The sequence below is a fragment of the Festucalex cinctus genome, chromosome 11, assembly GCF_051991245.1.
Source record: "Festucalex cinctus isolate MCC-2025b chromosome 11, RoL_Fcin_1.0, whole genome shotgun sequence".
Lineage (NCBI taxonomy): Eukaryota > Metazoa > Chordata > Actinopteri > Syngnathiformes > Syngnathidae > Festucalex > Festucalex cinctus.
In genome coordinates this window covers 6,166,078-6,181,766 of record NC_135421.1, presented here as the reverse complement: position 1 = coordinate 6,181,766, position 15,689 = coordinate 6,166,078, and the positions used below count along the sequence as shown (strand labels likewise).

The window sequence follows — 15,689 nt, the reverse complement described above, 5'->3', positions numbered from 1 at the left end:
TGTGAATCTGCGTGCTAACTGATAATATACTTGACACCGAAACCCTCAATCATAGTTGTAATTACTGCTCGAGTTAATGGGAGGTAATCAGTCCTGACAGATGGCGGCAAGTCATGTGTTGCAACCAGTATAGACTCAGGCTGAAGTGTGAAGCATGTTTTTCTTGTAGTTCCTCAGCCACACCTTTTAAGTTGTGGAGATAGGATAAACCCACAACACATATTTCCTCAGAATGGTATTTTGAACCACGACACGAGACAAACAAAGCACAAGAGACGTAAATTCAGTTTTACAGTTACAAAATATTTTAAGAAAACATTTTATTTCACATATACTGTACAGACATCATTTATTTGGCTAGATAATCCTTAAACAGTAACTAAAATAGTGTTTTATTAAATAGAAAACTGAAACAAAAAATAGAATTAAAGATGAAAAGTGTTGTGTATTGACGACGAGAATCATTTATTGTACCCTGATACAAGTAGGCCTTTTTGCAAAATGATCAAAACAGTATTGTACACTCAATGACCATGCCCTCTTGGTACAATAGCTAATATCATGGCCTCTTTGGTTCCATTTTTTATGTAAAATACCTCTGACACAAAATTCAGTTTCTTTACTTACTATAAAAATAACTTTTCAATGGCAGTTTTTGTTTCACTAATCCTGCAACTTTTCAGTGCAAACATCACAACAATCATTCGCCTTAGAAAGGATGCGAAAGATTACATTTCAAGTATTGATTAAGAGTCAAGGACTGAAGAGGGGAAAGGTGAGAAAGCAAACACAAAGATACAGAGAAGATTTCAGAGAAAGAGCGTTCAGTCTAACAGGGCATGTTGTAGTATGGGTATAGTTTACTATACATTGCATAGCTCATCATGTGGCACTTATTTAGTGATATGACAGGACACTCAGTACCCCTCGGAAGGCAATTCTTTATACAAGTGCTAATCAGGGTGTGCATTTCAGTTCCTCCAAGTGCTGCACTGCACTGTGGCGACCCAACAAAACGAACGTCCCCGCTTGGAAAAAAGCATTCACAGGCAGAAGGAACGAGCTCTGTCCCGGTGCACAAGTCAAGTGCACTTCTGAGATGTGTCTCGTCCGGGTCATCATGGTTACAGGGCTTGCAGCAGGAAGCTGAGGTTCAAGGCCTGCAATTAACAATGACTATAATGACAGCAGCTCTGTGGAGGACCTTCTTTTGCCGCTGCAGTGCAGAGAGAATAATCCTGTGAGGCATTAAGCGCCGCTGGTCTAATTCCACCAGAGGACAGTCAGACTGTGTCTGTCGGCGTTCGAGTGAAGTGCTTGTGTTCTGAATTGTGTAAGCTGATGAATTGTCAGTGCTTTAAAAAAAAAAAAAAAGTCTGCCATGTGCTTAAAGTACTTAGGGGCCTGAAGAGCAGGTTGGGGAGTCTGGAGAGAAAGCCAATAATGTCATTGGCTGATCATGTCACTTTCGTTAAACACTTTTTATCTTCTTTCATTTCATTTCGTTCAAAATGGCAAAGTAGAGCAAAAGTACCATTTGGTGATCTGCATTCCCTTCTCCTCCCAATGCTGTCGAGTTCAAACTCAGACAGAACGCATATCACTCAGTCCGATAAATACATACACTCATATGAACGTGTGCAACCAAACTTCCGCACATTTTGATACTAGATTATACTACAGTGTGTCTGGCCGGCACATACTGTAGCAGTAGTTTTCTTGTACTGTATATGTATCCTGTACAAAATGTTCTGTTTGTACAAAAGGCCTTGCTGAGCGTTCAAAGAGAATTAAGGACCACAGCGGACTCAAGCACAGCCACACTCCTCCACGATCATGTTGGGCACATCTCTCTTGACAATGGTGTACTCATCGTCAAAGTAGAGCATAGACATAGTACTCAGTTTGGTGGGGATGCAGCAGGAGTTGACCGAACCTGGGCTAATTCCTCTCATGCGGTACTGGTTTACTACCGCCGTGTGGAAGGATGAAGCCGATCCCGGCACGCCGGCCATGTAAGCCGGGCAGCTGCCCTCGCAGTAGTTGCCGTAATAGCCCGCCGGTGCAATGATCCAGTCGTTCCAGCCAATCAGACGGAAGTCGATGTAAAACTGCTGCCGGCAGCACAGGCCCCCGCTGGTGCCATCGCACTCCAGCCCCCGCTTGCGAATGCGGTGCTTTCCGTCCACTTGTCTCGCGCGCAGCACCAGGAACGGCCGGTGGGACGGGTCACCCGGGTCCACCAGCACTGGAGCCACTCCAGCTGTCTCACATCCCTCACAGTGGACCTCCAGGTCCTGTCGACGGCTGCCCTTGCCAAATACTGCCCGCACTGCCTCTAAGAGGGGGAAAGTATGCCAGCCGCTGCGTTTCAGCTCAACGCGCTTCTCCACCAGGGCCCAGCGCCCCGTGACCCCCCCGCCGCCTCCTCCTTCCACACTGCTCACAGCTCCAACTTCCTGGTAGTGGATCTTGACTGTCACCTTCCTTCTGAGGCCTTTCTCAGGACCAGCCGGCAGCACCCGAAAGAAGAGCCACAAGTTGGCTTGTGACACGTACAGGTTCTGGTTGCCTTCGTTTGAGATGAGGAAATAAAGACTGGACTTTGAGGATGTGTACTCATCTGCGGGGACACAGTAAAAAGAAATTCATCATCAGTAGAGACATGGAAAATATGGCACTTTTTTATTTTTGCACAGGCATGTCATCATCATTTTAGAGAAAGAGAGAGGCACGGGAGTGAGAGCAAAACAAAACATACGGTATTTGTAAATATATATGCAGGATATAAATACTTTTATGTATCAGAAATTTTGCTCTTTCTGCTTGGACATTACACAGTGTTGCTAGAAAATCTATATACTTAAACATCTCTTTTTTTTTGTTTGTTTAATTTTGTGTGTGTCAGGAATGTCTTCAAATAGTATGGGATGGCAAACGCAAACTATAAGTCAAGTCAAGTCATCTTTATTTATATAACGCTTTCAAACAGCGCTTTACAGAAACACAACAAAACAAACATAACATAAAACATTAACAGCAATACAATACAAGATAAAAAAAAAGATACAAATAAAATTTAAAATTTATTTGTGGATTTTCACTCTCTGTTTAGGACCTCATGAAAGTTGACGTGCTGTTTGTAACACATTGTTCTGAATTGGAGATTTGAACCCTATCAGTAGCTCAACTTATAGATTCTGATTTTGTTGTTGTTGTTGACGAAGAACTTTCTTTTTGGTTATCATTTTGCTTTGTTAGTCATGGAAACAACATATATGTTATCTCATACTGATTTATGAAATCAAATTTATTATTTTATTCCATATAGACATTTGGATCAATGTTAATTTGAAAAAAAAAAAAAAAAAAGGAATTAAACTTACTACATTAAAATGGGGTATGTACAGGGTGACCCAAAAAGATGCGTACCCAGATTTTATTCGATAAAAAATCAATTTTTTAACGAATGTCTTTTCTGTTGCAGGACGTGAAAGGTGAACCTATGGATGATCATTTGCTGCTATAGTTGCCCTGAAAATGTCTTGGACAAATCAGCAGAAGATATTCTCCCTGGAGACCTATTTTGCGACAAAATCATACCAGAGTGTACAGATTCGGTTTCGAAAGCGTTTCCATTGTCGCAACTTTCCATCAAAATCAACGATTGTTAGTTGGATTAAGAAGTTCAGAGAGCATGGGACTGTAGTGGGCCTTAAGGCCTTAAGGCTTAAGGCTAAGTAGATTTCCTCATTTCAAATTCATAGTTTTAACATTATGTCCAGAATTTTTACATAGTCCCCTATCAGTCCTTCTCTAAAAAGGTAGATTATTAAAATGTTCATGTACCTGTGTTTTAAATATAGGCCTGCCATAATCCTAATCAATTTAGAAAATGTTTGTACCATGGTTGGTTCAAAACCATATTTCATTGTAGAATCCCTGAATATTGTCTTGTATTTCTGAATACAGGATCAATGCTTCAATATGTTCAAGGAGCATTTCATACCCTAACATAAATGCGGAAATTGCACAAAAGCTGTCATATGATGACCTGATAGCCGATTTTGCAGCCCAGAAATGTAGACATGTGCCTCTGTAGGGCCTCTACTAACTTGCTTGCACTTTGTTTATTTCCAGATGTTTATTTGTTAATAGTAGTGGCATTGAGTTTTATTTTAATTCATTTAGCTTTATTTATTTGAGTATTTGGTGTCATTGTTAGTTATATAAAGACTTATTATTTATCACTTATTTTTGTGAACATTTTTAAAACTTCAATATTGACACTTAAAAGTAGGGCTGGGTATCAATTCAGATTTCCAGAATTGATTTAAATCGACCACAAAACATTTATGCTTAGGGCACCAAAATGGCTAGCACACAAAACTGAAAGATGTCTAAGGAACTTCCAGAACAAACTATGAGCTGTATGAAAATAAACATGACAGGAGAAAGCATGCGCATGTGCTGACACATGCGTATGCACATTTAGGAAACAGTGACACAGTTAGTGAGGTGCTGAAATGAAGCCAGATTTTTTCATGATGTCTCACACATGCAAATTATGGATTGTCTGCAAATTGTGTAGTTTGTGGAGGATTTTATGTTGGTCAAGTTCATCCGTCTTTTTTTTTTTAAATTATGCTGCTCCTCGTGCCTTTTTAATAGGGATGTAACGATATCCAAACATCACGATACAATATTATCACGATATGAAGGTCACGATACGATAATTATCACGATATCGTGGGGGCGTTGGCGATATTTAAAAAAGATCACAATATTGTGAAAAAGAGAGCTCATACTAAAAAAAAAAAAAAGCACAATATTGTGCTTTTATACATAACAGCAATGCATATAAACCACCTACAATCTCTAATAACAATATTGAGGCACTTACTTGCTAATGCAAGCACACATTTATCGCTTCACAAGCAAATTAGGTTCCCCTTCATCTGACAATTAGCATAGATTTTTAACATAGAAGGCCAAAACATCCCTAATGAAAATAAAATTGCACTAATAAACTAGCCACTAGAGGGTGCTAGAACTGCACAAATGGAAATTAACCTGACTTTTTTAACAAATGTTTTCATTTTTAATATTGTGAACACGACGACGACGATATTGTGGCATTTTTAATATCGCAATATCACGATATTGCCCTTATCGTGACATCCCTACTTTTTAATTAGTAAGTAAAGTGTTTTGATTGATTGTGATGGATCTGATTGATGCAATTACAACACCAGAATGTGAAGCAATTTGTATGATTGCCGACATGCTAGATGCTAGAGTTAAAGATATAGTAGGGGGCATTCAGGGACAGCGAAGATTTCCTGGCCCATGCTGATGACTGGCTAACAAGTCGATTTAGATTCCCTGGAGCGCTCTTGGATCTATGTGCTGAACTGGGTCCAGCAACAAAGAGGTCCACCCGACGCTCTGGCGGTATCCCCGTGTCAAGCCCGGGGGTGCTGCTGCCCCCAACTAGTGGCAGCAACACTCAGTCGATTCTTTTTTTTTTTTTTTTTGGCCTCTACTTCCAAGACAGAACACTTTTATTTCCCCGAAACCATTGCAGTTACCACAGCAGTGACCTCCTGCCACTCGCTGCATTTTCTTTTGTTGGTTGTGCTGCTGCCAAGGCCACAAAAACAGGATGCCTTCCTTGCTTCCACCTCGCCAATAAGCACCTCGATTTTGTCCTCTGCGAAATTGCATTTCTTCCTCTTCATTTTGCTCTCCAACGTGATTTACCCTTTTCATACTGTAGTCCACATGCACACTTTTCGAAGCGGACGGTGACTTATCAAGGTAAGATTTCCTATAGGTGTGTATACATAGTTTGATAGGTCTATTTAATTGCTTGTGCCAAAAAAACAAACAAAAAACATCATAGTCTGCCCAAAAAATAAATAAAAAATAAATGAATACAATCCAATTTGGTAATGATTGTAATTGTACACTTATATAGCATTTTTTTTTTTTTTTTTTTTTTTCCCTGCACCATGTGTTTGTACTTATGTCCAAAGCACTTTAAGAAGCCTCATTAACTTTTTTGAAACCAATCAGAGCCACGTCAATCTACGGCAAAGTTTAAATTTTTTTGTTTAAAAATAACTTACTTTAACCTTCACAAACAACCACAAACAACCACAAACCAACAGCATAAGGCAGGGTGCTTTTTTTTCTTTTCTTTTTTCTCCCTTTTGGTAACGTTTTAAATCCATCCATGCTGTGTCTGTTGTACTTCAAGCTCATGCTAGCTAGCGCAAAGCTAACCGGTTTGTTGCTGGTCCAGCGTCCAATTTGCAAACTCACTTCGTGCTAGGACATCATTAGAAGTCAACAGCCAAGTAACGACAAGGGTGTTAATTAGGGTGGCCAGGCGTCCTGATCTAGGCAGGACAATGCTAATTAACAGTGATGTGCCCTGCGTCCTGTGCAACCTTAAGTAGGACGCAGGGTTGTCCTCCTTTTTAAAGGAGCCGCGGTTGAGTTTATGTGACCCAACATAAGCCCCACCCCACGTTTGTCACAACTGGTCTGTCATTGGCCAAGAGTGGCTTCAGTTGATAATCTCGTATATCATTGGTTCATTAAATGTAAACAAAGCTCCACGTGTGGCTATCTGATTACATCATTTCCTCTTTTTGACAGCAACAAAAAGCAGCACTAGCAAAAATACCAAAACGTTTGACGTCTTTTAATATTGAATGGATGAAAGAGCACAATTTCCTGGCCAAAAGCAGTCGAGACTCACAGTTTCACGGTTTCTGCACACTTTGCCAGGGTGATGTGGACGTGAGCAGTCAGAGCAAAGCAGTCACAGAACGTCACACAGGGACGTAAAAGCATAAAAAAGGAAGAGGCGAGCAGCATGTACGTCATCACTGAAGGCATTTTTTCCTTATTTGCTTTTCAAAATAAGTTATGTTTTGTGGCACGTAGATGCACTTTTACAGAAGCATGTCACTGCTTAGTGGTTTAAAAACGTGGTACTGTAAACTAAATAAACTGTCAAAAAGAAGTTTGGCTTTTTTATTCACATTTTTACCATTTAGTTACACAAACATGATCGATAAACCATGTAAAACTTTATTGTTGGTGAAAATACACCGCGGGTCTGATGTACGGTGTTCCCTCGTTTTCTGCTGGCGTTTGGTTTAAAAAAAAAAAAATACCCGCAATAAATGAAATCCGCAACGTAGTTAGGCATTAAGATTTTCTCACATTTCTCTCTTGTTTAAACATTCCCAATCTTCAAACCTTTTAAATTTTATAAAATACGTACATACTATTAAAAAAAATGCACACAAAAAAAAATTTGGCGAAACAACGAGGCCGTGAAAAGTAAGGCACGTTATAGCGAGAGAACACACAATTTTTTTTTATAAATATGTCCTCCTTTTTGACCTTATGGAAGTGGCCACCCTAGCGTTGATACACTGCTTAGATGGGCTTTATTGACTGATTGCGTAATATTTTAATATAATGGTCAATAGCCAACTAAACATTACCATACACACACAACTGTTGAGTCTCGAAGAGCGTGCGTCACATGACGCTTTGCACTTACTCCCCACATACATATTCCTTCACATGTGCTGTCGCTCAAATATTTCGGTGACTTAGTACACATGACAGTATGCTATGCTTCATTTTCAGTCAAATACAAAAATTATGATTTGCATTCATTTTTAACGGCCAATTTGCATCTTAATTGGAGTCACCACCTATGACCGCTTTCAGTCAGGATGCGGTTGCGGTGCGGTGCGTCTTGACTGCGTGCTCCGGACGGGTAAATTTTTTTGTCAATCCACACCGGCTCCGCACAGCTGCGGTCCGGCAGCTCCGTCGCCGCCCACTTCCCAACGTGTCTCGCGGGACCGCGCGCGCGCGATCATGTGGCATTTCACAACGACAAACATACAGAAAGTCTGTGCTCAACAGAGAAGCAGAAAGAGAGGTGGACTTCTTTTGATTTAACCTTTTCTTCTTCTTCTTCTGCTATGAGATTCCATGCAGCATCCTTTTTTTGGTTGTCCTTATAAAAAGGATGTGCCGTGTCATGTATTATTTTGTGGTTTTCCACCTCCAATATAAACCTCTCCTCGTCCATGTTCGCTGGTGTCTAAACCGTGAATGAGCACATGGCCCGGCGACGCCCACGTCACGTTTTGCTGAAAAGCTTGCGAAATAGGAGCTGGCGAGTCTTTTATTCTGAAAGGTAACCGGAAATTTATTTTGAAACTGCGTCAGTCTTCCTGTCCCGCTCGATGTGTTTTGTGCTAGCTTGCCATTTGCCGGAGGCCTACCGCTGCAGCGTCCGGCAAAAATAGAAAATAGGTCTATCCTTGCGGAAGGCCTGCGGCACGCCGCAGCTGAGACGCAGTCGACACGCAACGCACCCGCAAGCAGTGTAAACTGCACCATTCGAATGAATGGAATCTAATTGCTTGCGTCGCCGGACCGCACCGCAACCGCACCGCAACCGCATCCGGTGAAAACCCGGGGTAAGTGAAGCTCAAATTTGTAAGTGACAGGGTCCAAGGGCAAGAGATAGGGATGTCACGATTAGGGCAATATTGTGATATCGTGATATTAAAACTGCCACAATATCGTCGTCGTCATGTTCACAATATTTAAAAGGGACACATTTGTTAAAAAAGTCAGGTTGATTTCCATTTGTGCAGTTCTAGCACCCTCTAGTGGCTAGTTTATTAGTGCAATTTAATTTTCATTAGGGATGTTTTGGCCTTCTATGTTTAAAATCTATGCAAATTGTCAGATAAAGGGGAACCTAATTTGCTTGTGTGTGCTTGCATTAGCAAGAAGGTGCCTCAATATTGTTAATAGCGATTGCAGGTGGTTTATATGCATTGCTGTTACAAAAGCACAATATTGTGCTCTTTTTTTTCTTTTTTCTTTTACTATGAGCTCTCTTTTTTACAATAATGTGATCTTTTTTAAATATTGCCCACTCCCCCACAATATCCTGATAATTACCGTATTGTGACCTTCATATCGTGATAATCTCGTATCGTGATATTTGGATATCGTTACATCCCTAGCAAGAGATGGAATGGATCCGAACTGAGGAAGGCAACATAAAAGAGTCAGGATGTAAGTGGAAAGGTGTGAGTATGGCGGACACAGCCAAGACCCCTGCGGGGTTCATTGAGTTCACTGGTAGCACCCCACTGAACCCCACCCAGTCCCTCCTCCTTCTAGTGCAAGTACCCTAGGAGTGACAGCACAAAGCCCGCTGTGAGGCATTGGGAGACAGCAGCCCAACATTGAAACACGTGGCTTTCCAGCAAAATGCATGATGGGGTGGGTTGGGGTGGGGGGTGGGGGTGATGAAAGCCATTTACATGACACAAGCCACTTTCGAAAAGGGTACAAAGAAGAGATTCCAGCAGTCTAAAGGTGACGGTGGGCTTAGCGGAGAGAAAAAAATACTGCCAATGAGAGCTCAATTATGTCTTCCAATTTACCCAAAGGCATCTTGAAAGGTTTCTATTTCAGGAAACTTGGTACAAGTTCTCAAGCAGAGCACTGCCCTAAAAGTGGCTAAATTACTTTGTTTGCAGACTGATTAGTGTTTGTCAGTGTCAACATGTGGCCACCAAAGATGGCCCTCTGTGAAAGGCGCCTCACGCCTCCTCCTCCTGTAAACCGTAGCTTTACATTCACACACACGGACTTGTTCAGACCAGCTCAAGCTCAAGCACTGTACATGCACACATTTCTATCCATCCATGCATACAAACACCGCCATGCTAAGCAATAAATCAAATATCAGGCATCCCAATACTGCTGGCTATCAATTGCACGGTGAGCATAAAGGACTCTGTTTAACTATAACTTTCATTTGTGACGGCTATAAAAAAAAAAAAAAAAAAAAAAAGCCACTTTGAGCTACCATGTAACTAACCTCCCCTCAGCGTCATGCATGGTGCTTGCCACAACAATGACAAATTTTAGAACTGGGGAAGCTTTCAAAGAAACAAGAATACACTGACAGTATGATTAACAGTCAGAGAATACAGTTGATGTTTCTAAGAAATGATCAGGAATAGAAAGTGCTCCATTTCAGCTTGAGAATGTATTTTTGGCAGTTGTGATCTGTCATTATTTTCTGTCGAGATTGTGGAATCACATACACAACTGTTCTACTGGATAATGAAACTCAGAAATGTTCATGCAGTTAAACACAGGATCATGAATGACACTATGCTAAAAAATGAAAATAAAATAAACTTAACCCTATAATGCAGAACGTTTAAATACTAGACATTTTGAGCCCTTCTATTTCAATATTTTTTTCTCCATTAAAACCCTGACATATATGTTCTACACATGCATTGCACAGATAATCCATTAGAGGGCAGTATCACCCAGCTGATGACTCACGGGAATTGAGAAAAGATTGACACCTATATTCATTAATAGTGGGGAATGTTCTTTCTCATTTTTGGAAATACTAATATGTTTATTATGTCTGTTTATTATATTTTTGACAGTTATAAATGTATGAATTTAAAGCATTGTGACCAGATGTATCAAATATGACACAAATCAAAAGTCAGATGTGGAAGTTGATTAAAAAAAAAAAAGAAAAAAAAAGATGTTTGTTCAAACGGACCAATAAATACTCTATTAACAAAGAATCATCATTTCCTCTCATATATTTTCATGGTTCCGGGTTTCTTGGGTTAAAAAAAATTAAATAAAAATAAAAAAAATAAATAAATAAAAAAATCAATAAAAGTAAACACTTTAAAAAAAAAATATATATTTTATTTTTTTTTATTTAAATGCAAAGATCTTACTTTGTTCCAGATAATCACTTTCTGCGGACTGGCTACCCATATATTCTATTGCATATGTTATTTCAATGTTAAGCACACAGCGAACCTACAAAGCAAATTACCTTTTTGCCACTAATGGTCCCTTTGAGGCTTTTTCTTTTCATCCATTATTTCAAAAGCGTTTTGAACTGGCCTCGACACGTCTCGCCTGACCCAGCACAGTGAGGTTGCTGGTGAATATCATCAGTTAGGACACCTGGGTGGGCTTGTGTGGATAATGGGCCGCTTCAGCTTGTCCTCACCTGCGCCACAAGCCTCTGTGGCGCAGGTGAGCCAAGCGGCCATGGAAGCAGGCAGAGAAGCAACAACTCATTACTCAAGGCCGCGAGACAAGACGGCACGTCGCAAAAAAAGACGAAGGCGGTACTTCTAAACATGAGCCGAGGCGTGGGTGCATATTGCTGCCATTGTTCAGACATGATTCCTCAGCACTGCTAATTCAGTACAGGGAGAGGCAGTGAGAGAGATGATGAGGATGGTGAGCCGGGCTTGAAATGCAAAACTTTTGGCCTGACATAGAATCTCCTATTGCACTGGTTCTAGACTGCTAGTAAACTGGAGATTCATTTTATTGAAGTTCATGAATTATGTATACGATCATAAGGTATACAGCGAAAGGTCAAGGCTGAAACAGATAGTGGAAAATATCTGGAGCAGGACCAAGAGCGACATGAGTGACACCACCCACATGAAAGAGTGTTGTCCTGAAGTAAACCTGTACACCTGATACCTTGGTGTTGTGGTATACACCTACCATAATGAAGCATCCTCTCACCATGTTCACTTTTATGGACAGCGATTAACAGAAGCCAGTTTGTCTATTAATTACCCGATCTACAACCACAAACTGGCCTCGTCTCCGTCACCTGCCACAGAAAATTGACACTTTTTACCTCAGGGTGTCACACCATCCATTTTTTAGCGGCCCGTGGCAAATACAAATAAATAAAATAAAAATTGACAATTGACACAGACCACAAACATTTTTTTAAGGGTGGAAGTGGTGAGAGAGTGAGAAGGGAGGAGCCTGAATAAAATAGACACCACTTCTTATCATGCATTATTTTGGATATTGTAGGGCTTTTTCAAATGAAGTAATGCAATTTCCCTTCAAATGAATAAAAATAATTTTTAAAATGTTTCTTCCACTTTCTTCTCTGTGTCAAGATCCCATTTATGAACATTTACAAAATTACTTTTAAAATATACCAAAATACGTCTGGAGTACTCATTAGAGATGTAACGATATCACGACACGATATTATCACGATATGAAGCTGACAATACGATAATTATCACGAGATTGTGAGGATGTTGGCGATATTTAAAAAAGGTCACAATACTGTAAAAAAAGAGTTCTCTATTTTTAATATTTTTATAACATAGCTAGCCTTGATTGAATGTGTCACTCAACTTCCTGTTATTTAAATGATTAGACTAAGAATTTTTATTAAGTTTGTCCTTTTGGTCAGAGTTGATAGCTAGCTAAACAGCTAGCTTCTACTCCTGCGGGAAAGCTAACATTCGTCCAGATTTGCAACCTTGTTATCTGCAACCCTTTTGTTGTGATTAGTGACACGGCTGCACTACATTAGCAGGGTTGTAATAAAAAATTGTACCATTGATCTTCAAGCTGAGCTAATCAAGCCTTTGATCGTTTATTACCTATTATTGATGAATGTGTAGCAGAAAATCAGAAAAGTGAAGGTTTATTTTCCAATTGCGAAGCCCTAATGTCCTCCAATTCTGAAATTACCCTTAAAGGGATACTTTACTTATTTAGCCATTTTTGGCAGTCAAACATTATTTAATAAGTGAAGTATCCCTTTAATAATCCTGAAGTAATTGTTTTAAAAATGGTGAGTTTACAACAGTTTACTCTTGTTTTGGTTCTGAATGTGGAGATGGAAAGAAAGTAACCACCAGTACACAATGAAACAACACAAAATCATAAGCATCATTGTAACCATTCCTTTTGTGGATCCCCATACTTCACTTCTCAACCTGCCGTCTCTCAAACTTGAAAGAACAACAAGAGTTGAGTCTCCCTCATGCGAGTTTGCCTGGCTTGCCTCTGAGCCCTGCCCCAGCTGGCAGTATGTGATCTGTGGGTCTTGAGCCAGCTGGCCAGGAGGCAAACGGGGACTGGGGAGCAGGGACCCAAGCCAGCTCGGTCGTACAATACCACACAAAAGCTCAAAGGTGTGAGGAAGAATAGAGCTAAATAGAAAAAAAAAAACAGAAATAGAAGAAGAAGAAGCAAAGGAGCCCGGTGGACATTTAGAATGACAAAAACATGCTTTACAACACTGCATTATGGGCGCGCACACAATATCACCCCCGCCCTCTCCCTCCAGCATCACCACAACTACACCCCTCCACCCACACTCACCCCATCCGTTTACAGCGACTCAAATGTCACATGCATTATTCTGCGCAATTTCTTTTGTTTTCGCACTTTTCTTCCCTTATCGTTGACACAGAGTTCAGCGGGAACACATAGTGTTCTAATAATGATTGCCTGCCTTTTGTTCCCTTGTCATGAGGGTTGCTCAGATCATTCCCATTCCATGACAGCAGCCCATTCAGGCAAATTGTAACGGCTGGGCCAATAAGAAAAGGCAGGCACGGTGAGTGTGCCTGCCTTTATGCCATTGTCGTTTTAGTATAAGTGTATGTTTCAGACTTGTAAAAACAACATTTTGCATTCATTATTGAAAGTTTATCTTGTTACAATGTGACAATTGTAAGATTTTTGTCAAGTGCAGAAAACTGTGTGCACGTGTGTGCATGCCTTCGGTGTGTGGAAAGGTAGAGGTGTAAAGGTCTTTGGCCAATTTAACTCATTCACTGCCTTTGACAAGTATACTTGTCAATTATATATTTTTTAGAGCGGGGTTAATGGGGGAGAATATGATTATGTTCTACTGTAAATATCAAACTTGGAAACAACTTTACTGATTCCCAACCACCGGTAGATGACATCATTGCCCCATTTTATACGAAATAAACACAGTTTCACAGTCCATGGGAGAAATGGCTGTATTTTGGCAAATCTACATTTTTCTACTGTCATTTATAAAAGAACGGATGAGGCTAAAAGTAGGGAGTCTATTCTGTCATTTGGTAGATTTGGTTTATAAATAATTATTGAACGTAATATCGTGTGGGTATTGAAAATTTTGAAATTTTCTAAAATGGCTGACAGTGAATGAGTATTAAAAAAGTACATATAGACAGCAATTTAAATTTAACAATATATATGAAGAGAATTTTGAATGGATATTTATGTGTTGATAGATAGATAGATAGATAGATAGATAGATAGATAGATAGATAGATAGATAGATAGATAGATAGATAGATAGATAGAAACAAACTCTTACCAATATAAAATACATTTAAATTATATAGCCTAATAATATTCATTTGTGAATATTCTCAATACGTTTTTCATTGCAAAACAAAATGTCATTTACTTAATCACTTGTTGCTTGTGTATTTACAAATAGGCCTGTAGATGGATTTCATGCGCTGTCAATTACTGCCAGAAGGTGGATAAAGTTCATCCAGGTCTCGTGGTGAGTAATTAATGAGAAGCCTACCAGTTTCTGCGAAGCTAATAATCTCCGAAGTCTCCGTTTGAATATCGTTGTTGAAGGACGTCTGTCCGTCAAAAGAGGGGATCTCCACTCGACCGTCTTCTCGCACTTTGCCGGCGTGCAGCCTCCTCAGCGCTGTCACCATGGCAGCTTTTGGGATGGGGTGCGTGATGTTGGGTCGCTCCCTCATCTGCAACCTGTTCAGAATGTGTCTCTTGACTGCCTCCAAGAAGTCTCCGTTCACGCGTTCCGACTGATCCGGTGCCTTGAAGCCGCACGACGCGCACGACGACTCCACGGTCGAGCTCGGAGTCTCTGGCACTGAGCTGCAACGCGCCGAGAAAGCGCACGCAATTACCAACATCACAGTGGCTGGAGTCATTTTCACAAGTGGAAACAATAAAGTCCAGTCCACGGAAGAGAAAAACAATTCGACAAAACAGTCGCAGCACAGGTAATTAATAAAATAAAAATAATAATTATAATGAGGGGGGACTTCCGAGAGAGCACAACCTTTCAACCAACCAAAAAGTTCCAAACCTCCAAGGGCTGCCTAACTTGCGAGGTTATGAACTCCACTCATTAAGCATTCAGCGTGTTGTCCAACAACGAGTCTTGAATTTGCTCGCTGATAAAATAAACGTTATAGACAGAACGCCCAATGAAAGAAAAAGCTCTCTACATAGCCAGTTGTGTGTAGTCCGCTTTCTCATTCATCATCAACTCATCTTGTTCAGTAGCAAATCCTTAAGGAGAATATGGTTCGGTTGCTCCCCGGCTTGTGCGCTCGTACCGCGTCCCAGTGCGTTGTTGTAGACAAGCAGTTCGGTTTTGTCCTGCGAGATGCTCCTTGACTGAGACCCCTTTTCCCCCTGTGCAATCACGACAAACACGGCTCCGTAATTCCAAAGTTTTTTTCCCCCTCTTTTTTTTCTTTTTTATAGACGAGTCTGAACCACGTGGGGATTTCCACCAACTAGACGCAAGGGATTAGCAGAGCAACCACTACTCCGCTATGCAGGCTTTTATTATGGTCGTACATAGGTTGCCTATTCATCACCCCCTGCCCCCTCCCCTCACATCCCCACACGTCAAATGGTTGCCTTATTAAACCCGCTCCCTGACAAGCAGTATGAGGGTTCAAAAGGCACCTCTCATGTGATTTTTTTAATTTGTAGCGCTTTTAAAATGAAACCATACCAAC

The 15,689-nt window shown here is 40.5% G+C and overlaps 1 protein-coding gene across 1 annotated transcript; it reads right to left on the bottom strand.

Moving 5' to 3' along the window:
* Positions 1–282: 282 nt before the first annotated feature.
* On the bottom strand, positions 283–15,386 carry inhbb (inhibin subunit beta B). The gene is made up of 2 exons (XM_077537553.1): positions 14,489–15,386; positions 283–2,623 (listed from the first exon to the last, which is right to left on the bottom strand). Exons 1-2 carry the CDS (start codon positions 14,865–14,867, stop codon positions 1,809–1,811), a joined length of 1,194 nt encoding a protein of 397 aa, XP_077393679.1. The 5' UTR covers positions 14,868–15,386; the 3' UTR covers positions 283–1,808.
* Between the last annotated feature and the right edge of the window lie 303 nt (positions 15,387–15,689).